The sequence below is a fragment of the Mirounga leonina genome, unplaced genomic scaffold (assembly GCF_011800145.1).
Source record: "Mirounga leonina isolate KUSES-001 unplaced genomic scaffold, KU_Mleo_1.0 Mir_101046, whole genome shotgun sequence".
NCBI classification, from domain to species: domain Eukaryota; kingdom Metazoa; phylum Chordata; class Mammalia; order Carnivora; family Phocidae; genus Mirounga; species Mirounga leonina.
In genome coordinates this window covers 515,158-530,307 of record NW_023270055.1, presented here as the reverse complement: position 1 = coordinate 530,307, position 15,150 = coordinate 515,158, and the positions used below count along the sequence as shown (strand labels likewise).

Below are 15,150 nucleotides of genomic sequence, written 5' to 3'. Positions count from 1 at the left end.
CCGCGGAGCAGGGAGCCCAATGCGGGACTCGATCCCAGGACCCTGGGATCATGACCTGAGCCGAAGGCAGACGCTTAACGACTGAGCCACCCAGGCGCCCCTGTCATACATGTTTTTAGAACAATAAAAAAATAGTGCATTAGAGCGGAAACCTGAAAAAGAAAAATAGGTAGAAGGGCTTTCCTCAAATTTAAAATACTTTGTGCATCAAAGGAACTACCAAGAGAGTGAAAAGCAAATCCACAGAATGGGAGAAAATATTTGTACATCACTTATCTGTAAGGGCCTAGTACGATGGTTATACAAAGAACTCTTCATAACACAATAACAAAAAGACACGGAGAAAGAACTTGAATAGACACTCTCCTTAAAGCAAAACAATGCAATAAATACATTAATAGATATTCAACACTATTATTCATGAGAGAAATGCAAACTAAAACCACAATAAGGTATCACTTGACACCAACTAGGAAGACTATCACAAAAACAAAGGGAAAAGGAAAACACGAAAAATGAAAAATAAAATACTGATTATTGAAAAACTGCAACCATCAAATTTTGCTGATGGCAAAGTAAAATGTCATAAAGGACATGGAACAGTTTGGTGGTTCCTCAAATATTAAACAGAATTACCATATGACCCAGCACCTATATACTACTCACCTGTATGTACACTAATGAAATGAAAATGTAATCTTACACAAAAACTTACACAACATGAATGCTGATAGGAGCACTATTCAAATAGCCCAAAGAAAGAAACCACTGAAATGTCCATCTATTGATGAAGAAATAACCAAGCTGTGGAGGAGTATCCATCCACACAATGGAATATGATTCATCCATGAAATTAGGTTCTGATACATGCTAAAAAATGGATGAACCTTGAAAACATTATGCTTTGTGAAAGAAGTTGGATGAAAAATGCCATATTATATAATTAAAATTATATGAAATAATGAAAATAGGCAAATTCATACAGAAAGAACATTAATTTTTTTGTTGTCAGTGTTGGAGGAAGGGAAAACTGGAGAATAACATTTTGAATGCATTAAACTGGCACCGAATTGTACATTTTTAAATAGTTGCAATTCACGATGGTGAATTTCATGTTACATGTCTAGAATATAGATAGTACAAAAGAGCTCCATTAAATGGAGAAAGTGGGCGCCTGGGTGGCTCAGTTGGTTAAGCGACTGCCTTCAGCTCAGGTCATGATCCTGGAGTCCCTGGATCGAGTCCCACATCGGGCTCCCTGCTCGGCGGGGAGCCTGCTTCTCCCTCTGACCCTCCCCCCTCTCATGTGCGCTCCCTCATTCTCTCTCAAATAAATAAATAAAATCTTTAAAAAAAAAATGGAGAAAGTAACTGTGAAGACAAAAACATATTTAAGCACAAATACATTACAAATTTAGTAAACACATTAAAATTGAGGAGCAAAACTAACCATCTATAAATCTTGCTATATATGTAGAAATATACATAAATACACAAAATATATACACACATGTACAAATAACTGAATGAAATATTTTAAGACAACAGCTTGAAACACAGTAGCATAGTAATTTGGAAAAAAAAGAAATGCTGACTAGACTACTGAATAAAATCTTGAGTCACACACAAGATAACTTAAGAAAACAAAAGTACTGATATCACTAGCGGAGAGAGAAAAGTATATGCAGGTAACAAAACTAAAAAAGGAAATGCATATATCTGGAAAGAAGGAGTACACATGCAAATCAGTCTTTTGCCCTAGACGAAGATTTCAATTTATGGAAGACAGAAATTTATAGATTGATAATGTCATTTTGGTATCATATACATATACACATCTATCATACAGAGGTCTACATATATATACATAGAACTATCAGCCAACTGTAGTAAATGGGTTCTGATCCTGCATTTTAAAAAAAATCACAATATTAAAAATTAAACAACTTGGTATATTTAAACAGTAACTTAAATGTAGTGATACTACAGAGGTTTTTTTTTTAGATAATATCATGGTTATGCTTATTTAAAAAAGAGATACATAAATGAAAAAGCCACACATACATATATATAAAATGTCTAACATATGTTTCAGTTGAGAACTGCTGATTATGTGGTAATTTTTACGTCCTTCTGCCAAGACAAAGAAAAAAACTAAGAAGGACGTTAGAATATCACCATTGTTTAAATATTAAATAGTTATACATTCTAACATATATAGAAATTTAAACTTAATATACTGACATTTTTATAAAATAAAAATTATCATCCACTCATTATAATATACCTGAACTGTTTCCAAAATCCTCTGGGCACATAGTATTGTAGTCGGGAAGCAGCTAAATGACCAAAGATGACCTGAAGATGTCTTAGGACACCAATATTGTATTCTTTCCTATCTTCTGTCTTACTCAAAGCTGGTTTGTCTTCAAATTGATGAGGATATCCAAATACATCATCTCGGGGATCAACAGTACTCTAGAGACCAAAAAACAAACAAACAAACAAACAAAAACAACAAAACACCAAAACCAAAAACAAAGAAAAAACCCATCATTGATGAGCTAATCTAACTGGAGAAGCTGAGACAAATAAAATCAGTAAATGAATGATTTGCATTATTTTACATTCCATGTTTCCAAAGCACACAACTTTCAAAATCTACAGTATTAGTGCTTATTCCTATATTTTCACAGATGAATTATCATTTAAAAATCATAAAGAATAATCCTGAGAGGCGCCTGGGTGACAGTTAAGTGTCCAACTCTTGTTTTTGGCTCAGATCATTATCTTGAGCCCAGCATTGTACTCTCTGCACTCAGTGGGGAGTCTGCTTGATATTCTTTCCCTTTCCCTCCGCCCCTCCCACTCATGCTGTCTTTCTCTAAAATAAATTAATCTAAAAAAAGAAGAAGAATCCTGAACATCCATTAGAGATAGAATAAGAAAAAAAAGATAAAGTTCAGCAGCCTAGATTGAGACAAATGAATATTTATTATAAGTAGAAATAAGTTAGCCTTTGCAGGATTCATTTTCTTCTAGAGATAATGCATTTTTCACAGATTATATGGAATAATTTATGTGGTATTATCAGAATTATTAATAAATACAACAATTAAGACTACCTTTGGTAGAAACAGCATACACAGAAGCTCTGAAGGTCTTAATCACACTATAAAGCAAAATTAGTTAACAGAGCACTGAACACCATTTCATATGGTTTGCTCTGTGTCAGAGGCTTCTGATAGAAGTAGACAACACCCAGTTCCTGCCATTGAGAAGGTTACAATCTAGGAAAGCAACCTAGTAAACAGACAACCACAATGTACTGTTCAAACAATGTAAAGCACAGGGTTATCAAGTAGCAAAGAAATCTGGCATCTTGTCTGTATTTTCTGCATTTTGCCAGTATGGTTAGCCATGTCTATTTATGTTTAATTCAGCATCCTACCAGTAATATGAGCTACAGAACTAAGATTTATATCCCAATTTTGTCTGCAACACTGGTTCTTAACCAGTTACTGGTGTGGGCACCTCATATGGGGATTCTTAAAAAAAAAAAAAAAAAAAGTAAACATATTCAGATACTATTGTCTGGATGGTGTGATTTGTCAGATATGAGAAGAGTACAGGCAGCTGTATGTTTCAGAATCTCCATGACCACTAGATAGCCAAACTAGTTTTGGTCACTGAAGGCAGTAAGTATAGGAATGGGGGAAGAACCACTTACTACAATTAGAGTATTTTCTGTCTTCTCTATTAATTCCTATGAACTTGTGTAAAGGAAAAAGGAGAAGAAAAATAAACACAATTTTGATATAAACAATAACTAAAAGTTAAGTCCTTCATATTAATGTATAAAGAGCTACATCTTAGTTTTACATACTCTGATTTGCCACTAACACATAACTTTCTTATATTCTGTACTGGATACTCCTGGTAGCATGATTATATCCTTACTATTTACTAATATTGTTAACAGGACCATATAGCATTATTATTTAAAGTAGGAAACAAATTTGGTTTTGTATTAGAAAAATCATAATATGAGAAAAATAATAAGTATTCTAAAAATAAGCATAGGTGGTGAAACTGATATAAATAATATAAAAGGAAAAACAGAATATAAAGATTTAAAAAATCAAAATATGTATTATTTTAAAATAAAAGATATTTGTCACTTTATAACACTGAATTTTACTTACCACATTGCACAAAACATTACATTAACTGCTGCTTTGAAGAACAAACAGAAAAGTTGTGAAAGTCTGTTAGACAATAAGCACTATGATATGCTCAGAGATTCTTGTCCTGTCATCAAAAGTAGTTCAAAAAAGTCCTACAAGAAGTATAATATTCTAAGAGAAAAAAATAGTATCTGGTAATCAAGACCTTGAAACACAGCAAAAAAAAGTATAATTAAAATTTACCTCACTGTCCTGCTTCTCATCACCGAACATATCATCATCTACATCACTACCTGTGCCTTCAACAGCAAGAATACTGTTTCTGATGGAAGGAATCATGTACAGCTGTTGGATCACAGAGTTCATATAACAAGTAGCACCAGCATTTTTGAGTCCCACAAATCCTTTTGATGGGCGGGGTCCAACAGGTGGTAGATACTCCCATTCAGTAAGAGCTTCACAAGCTGAGAAAAGAAAAGATTCTCATGATAATAATGACTCTGTCCACTGGTCACTGTGTTATGCTGATAAATTAATATTAGTAAAAATTCTATCACTACTACAACCACCTGTAAGTGCTCCAAATTTTTATTTCAGTACCACCATACAGATCTGAACTACTGAGTCTGCATTTTACTGATGCTGCTTCTATGAACATCTGCTGGAGTCATGTAAGATAGCATAATATTAAATTTCTTAGTGTAAACTAGGAGTAAAAACTGCTTTGCCTATACCCACAGTTTTATCTTGAGGAATTAATAAAATAGTATATTTCAAAGGTCTGTTAGAACTGTGTATCACTTTATATCCTCCATCACCTTCTATAAATCAAAAATAATCTGAACATCACTATGTGGGAAACAGATCACATAAATTAAGAGTATACTAAATTGCAAATTATATGGCTAATAAGTAGAATTAGATGGATCTTTACGTGCTATTAGATTTTTACTGAATGCAAAACTTAAAAGAAAGTGAAGAACACTGCATGCAATATATTCCAATTTATATTAAAAAGAAAAAAATTTAGGGGCGCCTGAGTGGCTGAGCTGGTTGAGCACCTGACTCTTGGTTTTGGCTCAAGTTATGATATCAGAGTTGTTAGATCCAGCCCCACCCTGGGCGCTGCACTAAGTGTGGAGTCAGTGTGGGATTCTCTCCCTCTGCCGCTCCCCCTGCTTTTATGTGTGCATGCTCTCTCCAACATAAACAAAAAACCTTTAAAAAAAAAAAAAAGAAAAAATCTAAACAGAGATATACAAAATATCAACTTGCATACACATACACAATTTTTGAAATAGGAATATGGAATTGGAAAGAAGTTTAGTACTTTTAGTCTTAAGTCTTCTTTTATGTGAATGAAGTAACCATAAAATTCAAAAGCTAAATAAATTTAGAGAAACAAAACTAAGTTTTTAAATATCTCTCTATGTAGATTCTACAGTACCAAAATATCTAACTTTTGGCTAGAAACTATGAAAATTTGAATGAAAAGTTTCTTACACTCTGAAAGGCAGGAAAACCAAGATAATTTCAGATGTTCTTAAAGGTTATTACTGAATGTACTCATTCATTATTTCTGTATGTTATATTAGCTTAGATTTTATGTTCTTATTTACTCTTATTTTTACTAATTACTCCCTTCTCTTTGAGTTTCAGTTCTAATAAGATCTAAAGACAGCTCCCAACACTGTAAGACTGATGTGGCATTAACTGAGAAAACAATACAATGCACGTGTTATCTTTTCACACTGTAATCTTCAAAACATTAATTTTTTAAAAACTCAGATTAAAATAACACGAAGCAATTTCAAAGTGAGGGCCTGCAAATCTCTCCATTCATAGACTTTTCTTTTTTAAAATTTTTCCACTTTTAAATACAAAACACTGTAGCATCAAATTTGGCTTCTTACCAAGTTTAAATTTTATTTTATATTGATGAAATAAAACATTTTGCCAAATTCCTTGAAACACCTATATGCAGGCATTTTTATTTTTTATTTATTTTTATTTTAAAGATTATTTATTTATTTGACAGAGAGAGAGAGAGACACAGTGAGAGAGGGAACACAAGTGGGAGAGAGAGAAGCAGGCCTTCCACTGAGCAGGGAGCCCGATGCGGGGCTCAATCCCAGGACCTCAAGGATCATGACCTGAGCTGAAGGCAGACGCTGAACGACTGAGCCACTCAGGCATGCCATGTGAAGGCATTTAAATATAATTGGAGAATTTTTCTATGTGAAGGCTTTGTACTTATCTCTTTTTGAGTACTTAAAATGGTCTTTACATATTTGATTATTAAAATTGTTAAGCTACTTACTAGTTTCTAAGAACAAACACACCCAGATTAAACATTTCCTGAAAGAAAAAACCCCAGAATTTTAAACATGGAGGTATCTGAACCAACAAAACAACTTTAGAAGTTAAAATACTTACTAGTTATTGCTGTGCCCATGTAATACATTTCAGTCAAACAGTCTACTATTTGTTTGAGGTTCCTTACACAGCCAACAGCTAATACTACAAGTAGTTCAAAACCAGCATTGATAGTAGCAGGTGAACTACAGACTGGGATAGCCTGCTCAGTTGGCAGTTCTCCATTTCTCATACATTGCAAGTAAACTTTGGAAGCAGGAAAGATGAAATCATCAATTAATTCCTAGAGTTGAAAAAACAGATCACATGTTATTAGCAAAGAATATGTATTCTAGGAAAAAGTGTCCCTTGGAAGGAAATTTTTTTTTTAAATCTTTTTTTTTTTTTTTTTTCATTTGACAGAGAGAGACACAGCGAGAGAGGGAACACAAGCAGGGGGAGTGGGAGAGGGAGAAGCAGGCTTCCCGCGGAGCAGAGAGCCCGTTGCGGGGCTCGGTCCCAGGACCCTGGGATCGTAACCTGAGCTGAAGGTAGATGCTTAACGACTGAGCCACCCAGGCACCCCGGAAGGAAATATTTTTATACTTATTTGAGAAAATACATCTTTCTATATTTTAAAAACAAATTTGGATTCTCAAATATAAAATTCTATTTTACATGATTGATTTTAATTAGGAAACTCAGAATTCTAAGTATTTTAGGTATAAAAAAAGCTGACAACTAAAAATATATATTCTAAATAAACCTACTCCTGTAATCAAATGTGAACTAAAATAATTTTGAATAAAAATAAAATGAATTAAAATAAAAAGAATACTCTCCTTGAATTTTAAGACATACCGGAAGAAATTAATCAAATATGACATAAAAAATAAAGTCTTCCAAGATAAAAGTTTTCTTTATTTAAAGGTCTGATTTAAAAAACCCTGAAATTAACTAAATAACCAAATCAAGTGTTACTCATGACCATTCTTAAACATTTTAATGAACTTTGATTTACAATTATAGTTAACCTTGAACAATGTAAGTTTGAACTACTCGAACTACATGAATTGGATCCACCTGTACAATGGCTTTTATCAATACATGTATTGGAACTGTTTTTGGAGATTTGCAACAGTCTACAAAAACTCACAGATAAACCACATAGCCTAGAAAGATTCACAAAATTAAGGGAATGTTATGTAATGAATCTTTAAAATATATGTAAATACTAGCTTACTTTATCTGTAAAATACACACGTTAGAAAAGGTTATCATGTATTCAAGTGTGTCCACACATATACATGGTGCCATTCCAGACCACAGAAATGTAGATGAACGAAGATACAGTACTGAATCTTAATTGCAGCAAACTCACTATAGTACATATTATGGCAATTTCATAAGCCTGTGGCTGTTGCAGTGAGCTCAAATATTTTGAGTACTCCCTTGAAACACTGTGTGATGATAAGCATCACTATGTGAGCAGTTTGTCTCTTTAAAACCGTGTGTCACAGTAAAAGAGATCTTTCACTGTTCTCATGTATTTTTCATTGTGTTTAGTGCAATACTGTAAACCCTGAGTAACAGTGCCCACATAAAGTGCTCCTAGTGATATTGGAAGTGTTCTCAAGAAGCAGAGAAAAGTCATGAGATTACATGAAAAAACTGAATTGCTTGACATGCAGCATTGATTCAGGTCTAGATAAACAAATCCAGCATTAAGACTAAAAAAATAAAAGGAAATCCATAAAGTCATCACTTACAGCCAGGCCAGCAGGTGCAAAAAAAGCATAAATCTATTATAAAATTTTTAAATTTATCCAAAGTTACACACATAAATGTTTGCATAGTATACATAGTATCATTCACAGTTGATATAAATGTGAACAAAAGCAAATATGCAATATTAAATACAAACCATACTACTGTAATAATTTTGTAGCCACTTTCTGTTGCTATTGCAGTGAGTTCAAGTGTCATGAATACCCTTCAAATCATCTCCTCCTGAACGGTTCATCTCCTACCACAGAAGAAAGTGATCTCTTGCTGTTCTTATGTAATTTCCGGGGTGTTTAGGGTAATATCATGAACCTCAAATACACCCCGCTACCATTCAAAGTGCCCCTAGTGGTGCTGGAAGTGCTCCAAAGAAGCAAAGTCATGATATTACAACAAAAATTTGAATTGCCTGATGTATACTATAGGTTGAGGTCAGCAGCTGCAGTTGCTCACCATTTAAAGACAAATGAATCTAGCATAAAGACCATTTTGAAAAAATAAAAGGAAATCCATGAAGTCATCACTTACAGCCAGGCCAGCAGGTGCAAAAAAAGCATCACTGTCTTTTGTGAAATACCTTTCCTTCCTTCCTTCCTTTTTCTCTTTGTTTCTTTTTTTTTTTTTTTTTTAAGATTTTATTTATTTGAGAGAGAGAGAGAGAGCATGAGAGGGGAGAGGGTCAGAGGGAAAAGCAGACTCCCCGCCGAGAAGGGAGCCCGATGTGGGGCTCGATCCCAGGTCTCCGGGATCATGACCTGAGCCGAAGGCAGTCACTTAACCACTGAGCCACCCAGGCGCTCCATGAAATACTTTTTCATCTCATGTTTCAAACCCTGCTTTCATGTGGGTATGGGATTGCTGTAAGGGAGGCATACCTATAGACTCTAATACCATACTAGAAAAAGGAAAAGTCAGCAAAAGGAAGGTGAAGGATCTAAAGCTGGAGAATTTAATGCCAGCAAAGGATGGTTTGATAATTTTAGAAAGAGGTTTGGCTTAAAAAATGTCAGGAAAACAGGGAAAAGCAACTGTGCCAACCAAGAGGCAGTAGACAAATTCCCAGATACCATTAAGAAAATCCCTGAGGGAAAGGATATCTGCCTGAGCAGGTTTTTATGCAGACAAAAGTGCCGTATTCTGGAAGAAAGTGTCAGAAAGGAAGAGAAGCAAGCACCAGGATTTAAGGCAGGAAGGGATAGGCCAAGTCTACTGTTTTGTGCAAATGCAGCCAGGCCTGATCAGGTCTGCCCTTATCTATGAAAACTGCTTCAAGTCCCTGAGACCTGAAGGGAAGAGATAAACATGAGAAGTCTCTCTCTTGGTTGCACAAGAAAGCCTGGACAATGAAAACCCTTCTTCTGGATTGGTTCCATCAGTGCTTAGTCTCTGGCATCAGGAAGTACCTTGCCAGTGAGGGACTACACCTTAAAGTTCTTTTGATATTGGACAGTGCTGCTCACGAGCTAGACCCCCATGAGTTCAGCACCAAAGATATCGAAGTGGTCTACCTGCCCCCAAACACAACGTCTCTAATTCAGCCCCCAGATCAGACGGTCATAAGGACCTTTACAGTTCATCACACATGGCAGCATACGAAATGAACTGTCAGTGCTAGGGAAGAGAACCCCAATCTAAAGAACATCATGAGAATCTGGAAGGACTGCACCACTGAAGATACTGCCATTGTCACAGAAAAAACCGTGAGTGTCATCAAGCCCCAAATAACTCCTACTGGAAAAAACTGTGTCTGGGTGTTGTGCGTGACTTCACAGTCTTTACAACAGAGGTAATCAGCAAAATCATAAAAGAGATTGTAGAAATGGCAACAAAGGTGGGGGGGTGAAAGATCTGGATCTTGGGAGAAATTCAAGAGCTAATATCCACCACCTCAGAAGACTTAACAGAAGTCAACTTGATGGAGATGAGAACTTCTGAACCAGGGCCAGATGATGAGGATGGAGACAAAGAGGAAGCCATGGCAGAAAACAAACTGACAGTACGCAATCTGGCAGAGGGCTCCGATTATTCAAGACTGCTTTTGACTTCTTCTATGACATGGACCCTTCCATGATATGGACATTGAAACTAGAGCAAATGGTGGCAGGACTGGACCCATATAGGGACATTTTTAGAGAAATGAAGAAGCAAGAAAGTGTGACAGAAACTACTTTGTATTTCCATAAAGTTACATTGAGTGTACCCGCCTCTCCTGAGACAGCAAGACCAACTCCTCTTCCGCCTACTCACTGAGAAAACGAGGAAGATGAAGACGTTTATGATGATCCCCTTCCACTTAGTGGACAGTAAATCATCATCATGCTGTACAGTTAATATACTTATCTGTTGTGTCTGTGTATGTCTTTGTGTGAAAACTTAGTAATCGTACAGCAGGAACTGCATGAGATGTTTCGTGTCATCAGCATCACCATATATTCGTACAGAACATCGTGTGCAAGACTCATGCAAGTGGATAGCTTATCTTTACAGACGCATACACAGAGTAAGATTTAATGTAAAATTAATAATGTGCCCGTGTTCTTACTGTTTTATACTTTGCTTTCAAAGAACTGCCTTACTCTCTAAAGATGCCTCTTTCTCAGACTTGGGAGAAACTGTGTATTAGCCAATCATCACACGTAACTGTTTCTTCTTTAATGTATTTGTGTGTCCAGTTCTGTTATGAATGTGACTGTAAATACCATAAGCCATTAAAATTTTATAATGATTTGTTCATTAGTGTATATAGGCTGACTACCAAGAAGCAATCGTATACGCCATACACTGGCTACCAAAACCAACCATATTGCCACTGCTTTGTTATCTACTCACGAACTGTTATACCTGTGAATAAATATGAATTTCTTTTTCACATTATCTTTTCCTTTTTGATGTCTAGTGTTAGTAGTACATAAAACATCTACAGTGTTTTCTATCATATATAAGGCAATATTGATGCAAGGATTGGCATGATGATTTATATTATAAACAAACAATGTAAACTTATTGTATTAGTACAAACAATACTTTAAGTATACTTTCTTCTCTTTGATTATTTTAAAAATACAGTACATATTGGGGCACCTGGATGGCTCAGTTGTTAAGCGTCACCCTTTGGCTCAGGTCATGATCCCAGGGTGCTGGGATCGAGTCCCGCATAGGGTCTCCCTGCTCAACAGAGAGCCTGCTTCTCCCTCTGCCTCTGTGGCCCCCCGCCCCCGCTCTCTCTCAAATAAAGAAATAAAATCTTAAAAAAAATACGGTATATAATACACATACAAAATAAGCATTAATCATAAGCTATGATGTCAGTAATGCTTGTGGTCAATAGCAAGCTATTCTTAGTTACTAGGGAGTAAAAAATTATGTAAGATTTTCAATTGCATCAGGGCTTGGCGCCCATAACCCTTTTATTGTTTAAGTGTCAACTATAATTTTAATACCTCTTGAATTAAAGGAGGCACACATTTATTTAAAAAAAAAATCACTGTATTGGGGGGCGCCTGGGTGCACATTAAAAAAAATTGCTCCTGTGCCAACTGATCTCAGGGCTGTGCGACTGAATCCTACGCTGTGCTCCACACTCAGTTGTGAGTCTGCTTGAGATTCTCTCCCTGTATCTCACCCATGCTCTTGTGTGTGCTCTATCTCTAAAATAAATACATAAATCTTAAAAAAAAAAAAATCACTGTATTATGCTAAGCAAAGACAGTCAGAGAAATACACCATATGATTTCACTCGTATTGGGATTTTTTTTTTTTTTAAGATTTTATTTATTTGACACAGAGAGAGAGAGACACAGCGAGGGAGGAAACACAAGCAGGGGGAGTGGGAGAGGGAGAAGCAGGCTTCCTGCTGAGCAGGGAGCCTAATGCGGGGCTCGATTCCAGGACCCTGGGACCATGACCTGAGCCAAAGGCAGATGCTTAACCTCTGAGCCACCCAGGCACCCCTCATATGTGGATTTTAAGAAAGAAATGATCATAGGGGGGAAAAAAGAGGGTAAAACAAAGAAACTGACACTTAACTACTGAGAACAAAGTGGTGGTTACCAGATGGCAGGTGGGTGGGGAGGATGGGTGAAATAGGTGATGAGGATGAAGAAGTGCATTGTGATGAGCACCAGGGTTGTATGGGAGTGTTGAATGACTATATTGTACACCTGAAGTTAATATAATACTATGTGTTAATTCTAATTTAAATAAAAACTTAAAAAAACCCCCCAAAATCCTGCAGCCTTCAAAGAGATTTTAATAAGATAAATAACAAAGATGGTATCTCAGAGAAAAATACTATAGAGCTCAATCAGAAAGATTTGTTAACAAACATTTAAAAGGTCATGGTAAGCAGTATAGTGCCAAAATTTATAACTTACTTTAATGAGATTAGCACCTCCTTTTTCACAACCAATATGATACTTTTTCTCAGGTGTTTGAAAGGCTAGTAACTCTTTTGTTACCCCAAGGTGACCTTCCAAGATTGGCTCTTCAACACCTGTTTCACCTGTGTTTTTAACGTTATCCTGCCAAAGGAAAAATGTTAAGAAACCTAATTCACAGGAAAGGAGAACAAAAGAAGCAAGAACCAAAGGGGAGTTGGAGGAAAGTGGTATCTCAGATGTAATTATTCCAAACATTTCCATTCATGTAATTTCTTCTTCCTTCCTCTTTCAACATTAAATGTGGAATTTTGTCCCAAGACATTGGCAATGTGTGGAGATATTTATGGTTTTCACAAATGGGAAGGAAGGGAAGCCACCTCCTAATAATTAGATGCTGGAGTGGTGCTCAACATCCTACAATGCATATCATAGCTCCTCAAAACAGGGAATAAGGGTAAAATGTCCATTGTGCCAAAGCTGAGAAACAGGAGAATGCTAACCTACAGTTTAAAAGCTATCAATTTCAAAAATATATTCTAACAGAACTCTGTCTGTATAAATGAAAGGTACAGGTGGTTAAATGTAAATGCTAATGCATCAGACATTTTTAGTTAAAAAAACAACAACAAAAAAACACCTTAAGAATATTCTAAATATGATAATGGGCAAAATAGGTAAAAAATACCAAAATGGAGGAAACTGAACATCATCAGCATTCTGAGTCCCAACTGAAGTAAACTTACCATTTCTATAAAATAAAACTAGTTGTATGTTCTATGTATTATGAGTTACTAATGTAATGAAATATATATCTAGTTTATTTTTATTATTCCCAGGGGTTTTTTAACATAAATACTAAAAATCATAAAGCCCTTTTTTAATAAGGCAGTTGATTTAATAAGTGCTATAGTAAACTGTATTATAGCCTTACCCTAATCCTTTTGAGCCAATCTATTTCATTGTTTAGAAGAACTTCAGCATTGGGTACGTTGATATTGCTGTTGTAAGCATAATTAAGAAGGTGCCGTAGAAGAGTGAAATAGTCACCTGAATGTTTACCTCTCTCTCTTGCTGTGCTCTGAAATATAATAATTATAATATGAATTCACAAAGTCATGTTCAAAAATTCATGTTAATTTTTAAAAATCTAGATAACTGGTAAAATGAAGTGGCAACGCCTTACACATCAATGACATAAAATACAGTAACGCTGTTTGAATTCTATTTTTCCAAGAAAGTATTTATAGAAAGCAAATAAAAATCAATCTACAAATAGTACAGAAATCACTGGAAAAGATACTATTTTATTAAGCATAACCAAATCTTTCCTTTTTTTAAAAGATTTTTTTTTAAAGTAATCTCTACAAACAACACGGGGTTCCAACTTACAAGCCCAAGATCAAGAGTTGCATGCTCCACCGACTGAGCCAGCCAGGTGCCCCACATAAGCAAATCTTAATAAAAGTTAAAACTGTAATTTCCTAAATGTTCCTGATTTTAATAATGAATCACAATGATAAATCCATTTAAAAATATCTCACCCCCAAAATGGTAAAGAGCAGAGTAATGAAGAAAAGTAGAGGCCTGTGTCCCATGCAACATCTTGTGCACATTAAAAAAAATTGCTCCTGTGCCAACTGACGAACAGTTCTGAAATAAAAACATTTTCTATTTAATGTATTACATCCATCAGTAAAAAAGCTCCAATAAATTATTCTGACACTGGTTTATCTTTAACAGGGGAGAGACACTGCAAAAATACAAGGTAATGACTTGTAACTCATTCACACTGAGATAGCAACAACATAGAATAGATAAACTATCTTTCAGGGAGTGAAACCTTAAATGCTAAATAGTTTGGAAATTACTGGGGTATAGTTTCTTAATATTAGACTTCCCATAGTTTTTAGCATGCACTGTGATGGGAGGTAATGAAACATGCAAAAAGCAAATATACGTGAGTAAATGAAATTATTTACAGGATATTCTTTAAAATGTCCCTTGGAAAAACCTTAAATAACCCTTTAGATACAATAGAAAATGCCGTATGTAATAGAACCTCTGTATTTTTGGCCTCTCAAAGAACCGTTTTCAAGGAACTGTGCTTTGAAGCAATTCATTGAAACTCAAATAGATGAAGCTATCTGATTTTTCAGTGGTTCTCAAATATGACCAGAAGCAGATCAGAAGCATCAGCATTATGTGGAAAACTGGGAACATCTTAAAAATACAAATTCTTCAGCCCAATCTATACTTTTGATTCAGAAACTCAAGACGAAAGGCCCAGCAATCTACATTTTCATAAGCAATTTCAATGATTCTGATGTAAATCATTTAGCCTTGGTGATTAAACTGCTTTGTCTTTTTTTTTCCAGCTCTTGAGTAGTGAACTTAAATCTTTGAGAAAAACAGGCTCTTTAATGATTTGCTGATGAAGAGAGATC

The 15,150-nt window shown here is 35.3% G+C and overlaps 1 protein-coding gene across 1 annotated transcript in view; it reads right to left on the bottom strand.

Moving 5' to 3' along the window:
* LOC118008845 (probable ubiquitin carboxyl-terminal hydrolase FAF-X) overlaps positions 1 to 15,150 on the bottom strand; it is a 150,793-nt gene that overhangs the window by 18,633 nt on the left and 117,010 nt on the right. Inside the window, exons 12-17 of the mRNA XM_035002701.1 lie at positions 14,248 to 14,356; positions 13,638 to 13,784; positions 12,701 to 12,847; positions 6,624 to 6,846; positions 4,431 to 4,651; positions 2,288 to 2,478 (exon numbers count right to left, since the gene is read on the bottom strand). Of these exons, the coding sequence (XP_034858592.1) occupies positions 2,288 to 2,478; positions 4,431 to 4,651; positions 6,624 to 6,846; positions 12,701 to 12,847; positions 13,638 to 13,784; positions 14,248 to 14,356 (1,038 nt within the window). The remainder of the gene's footprint in view (positions 1 to 2,287; positions 2,479 to 4,430; positions 4,652 to 6,623; positions 6,847 to 12,700; positions 12,848 to 13,637; positions 13,785 to 14,247; positions 14,357 to 15,150) is intronic.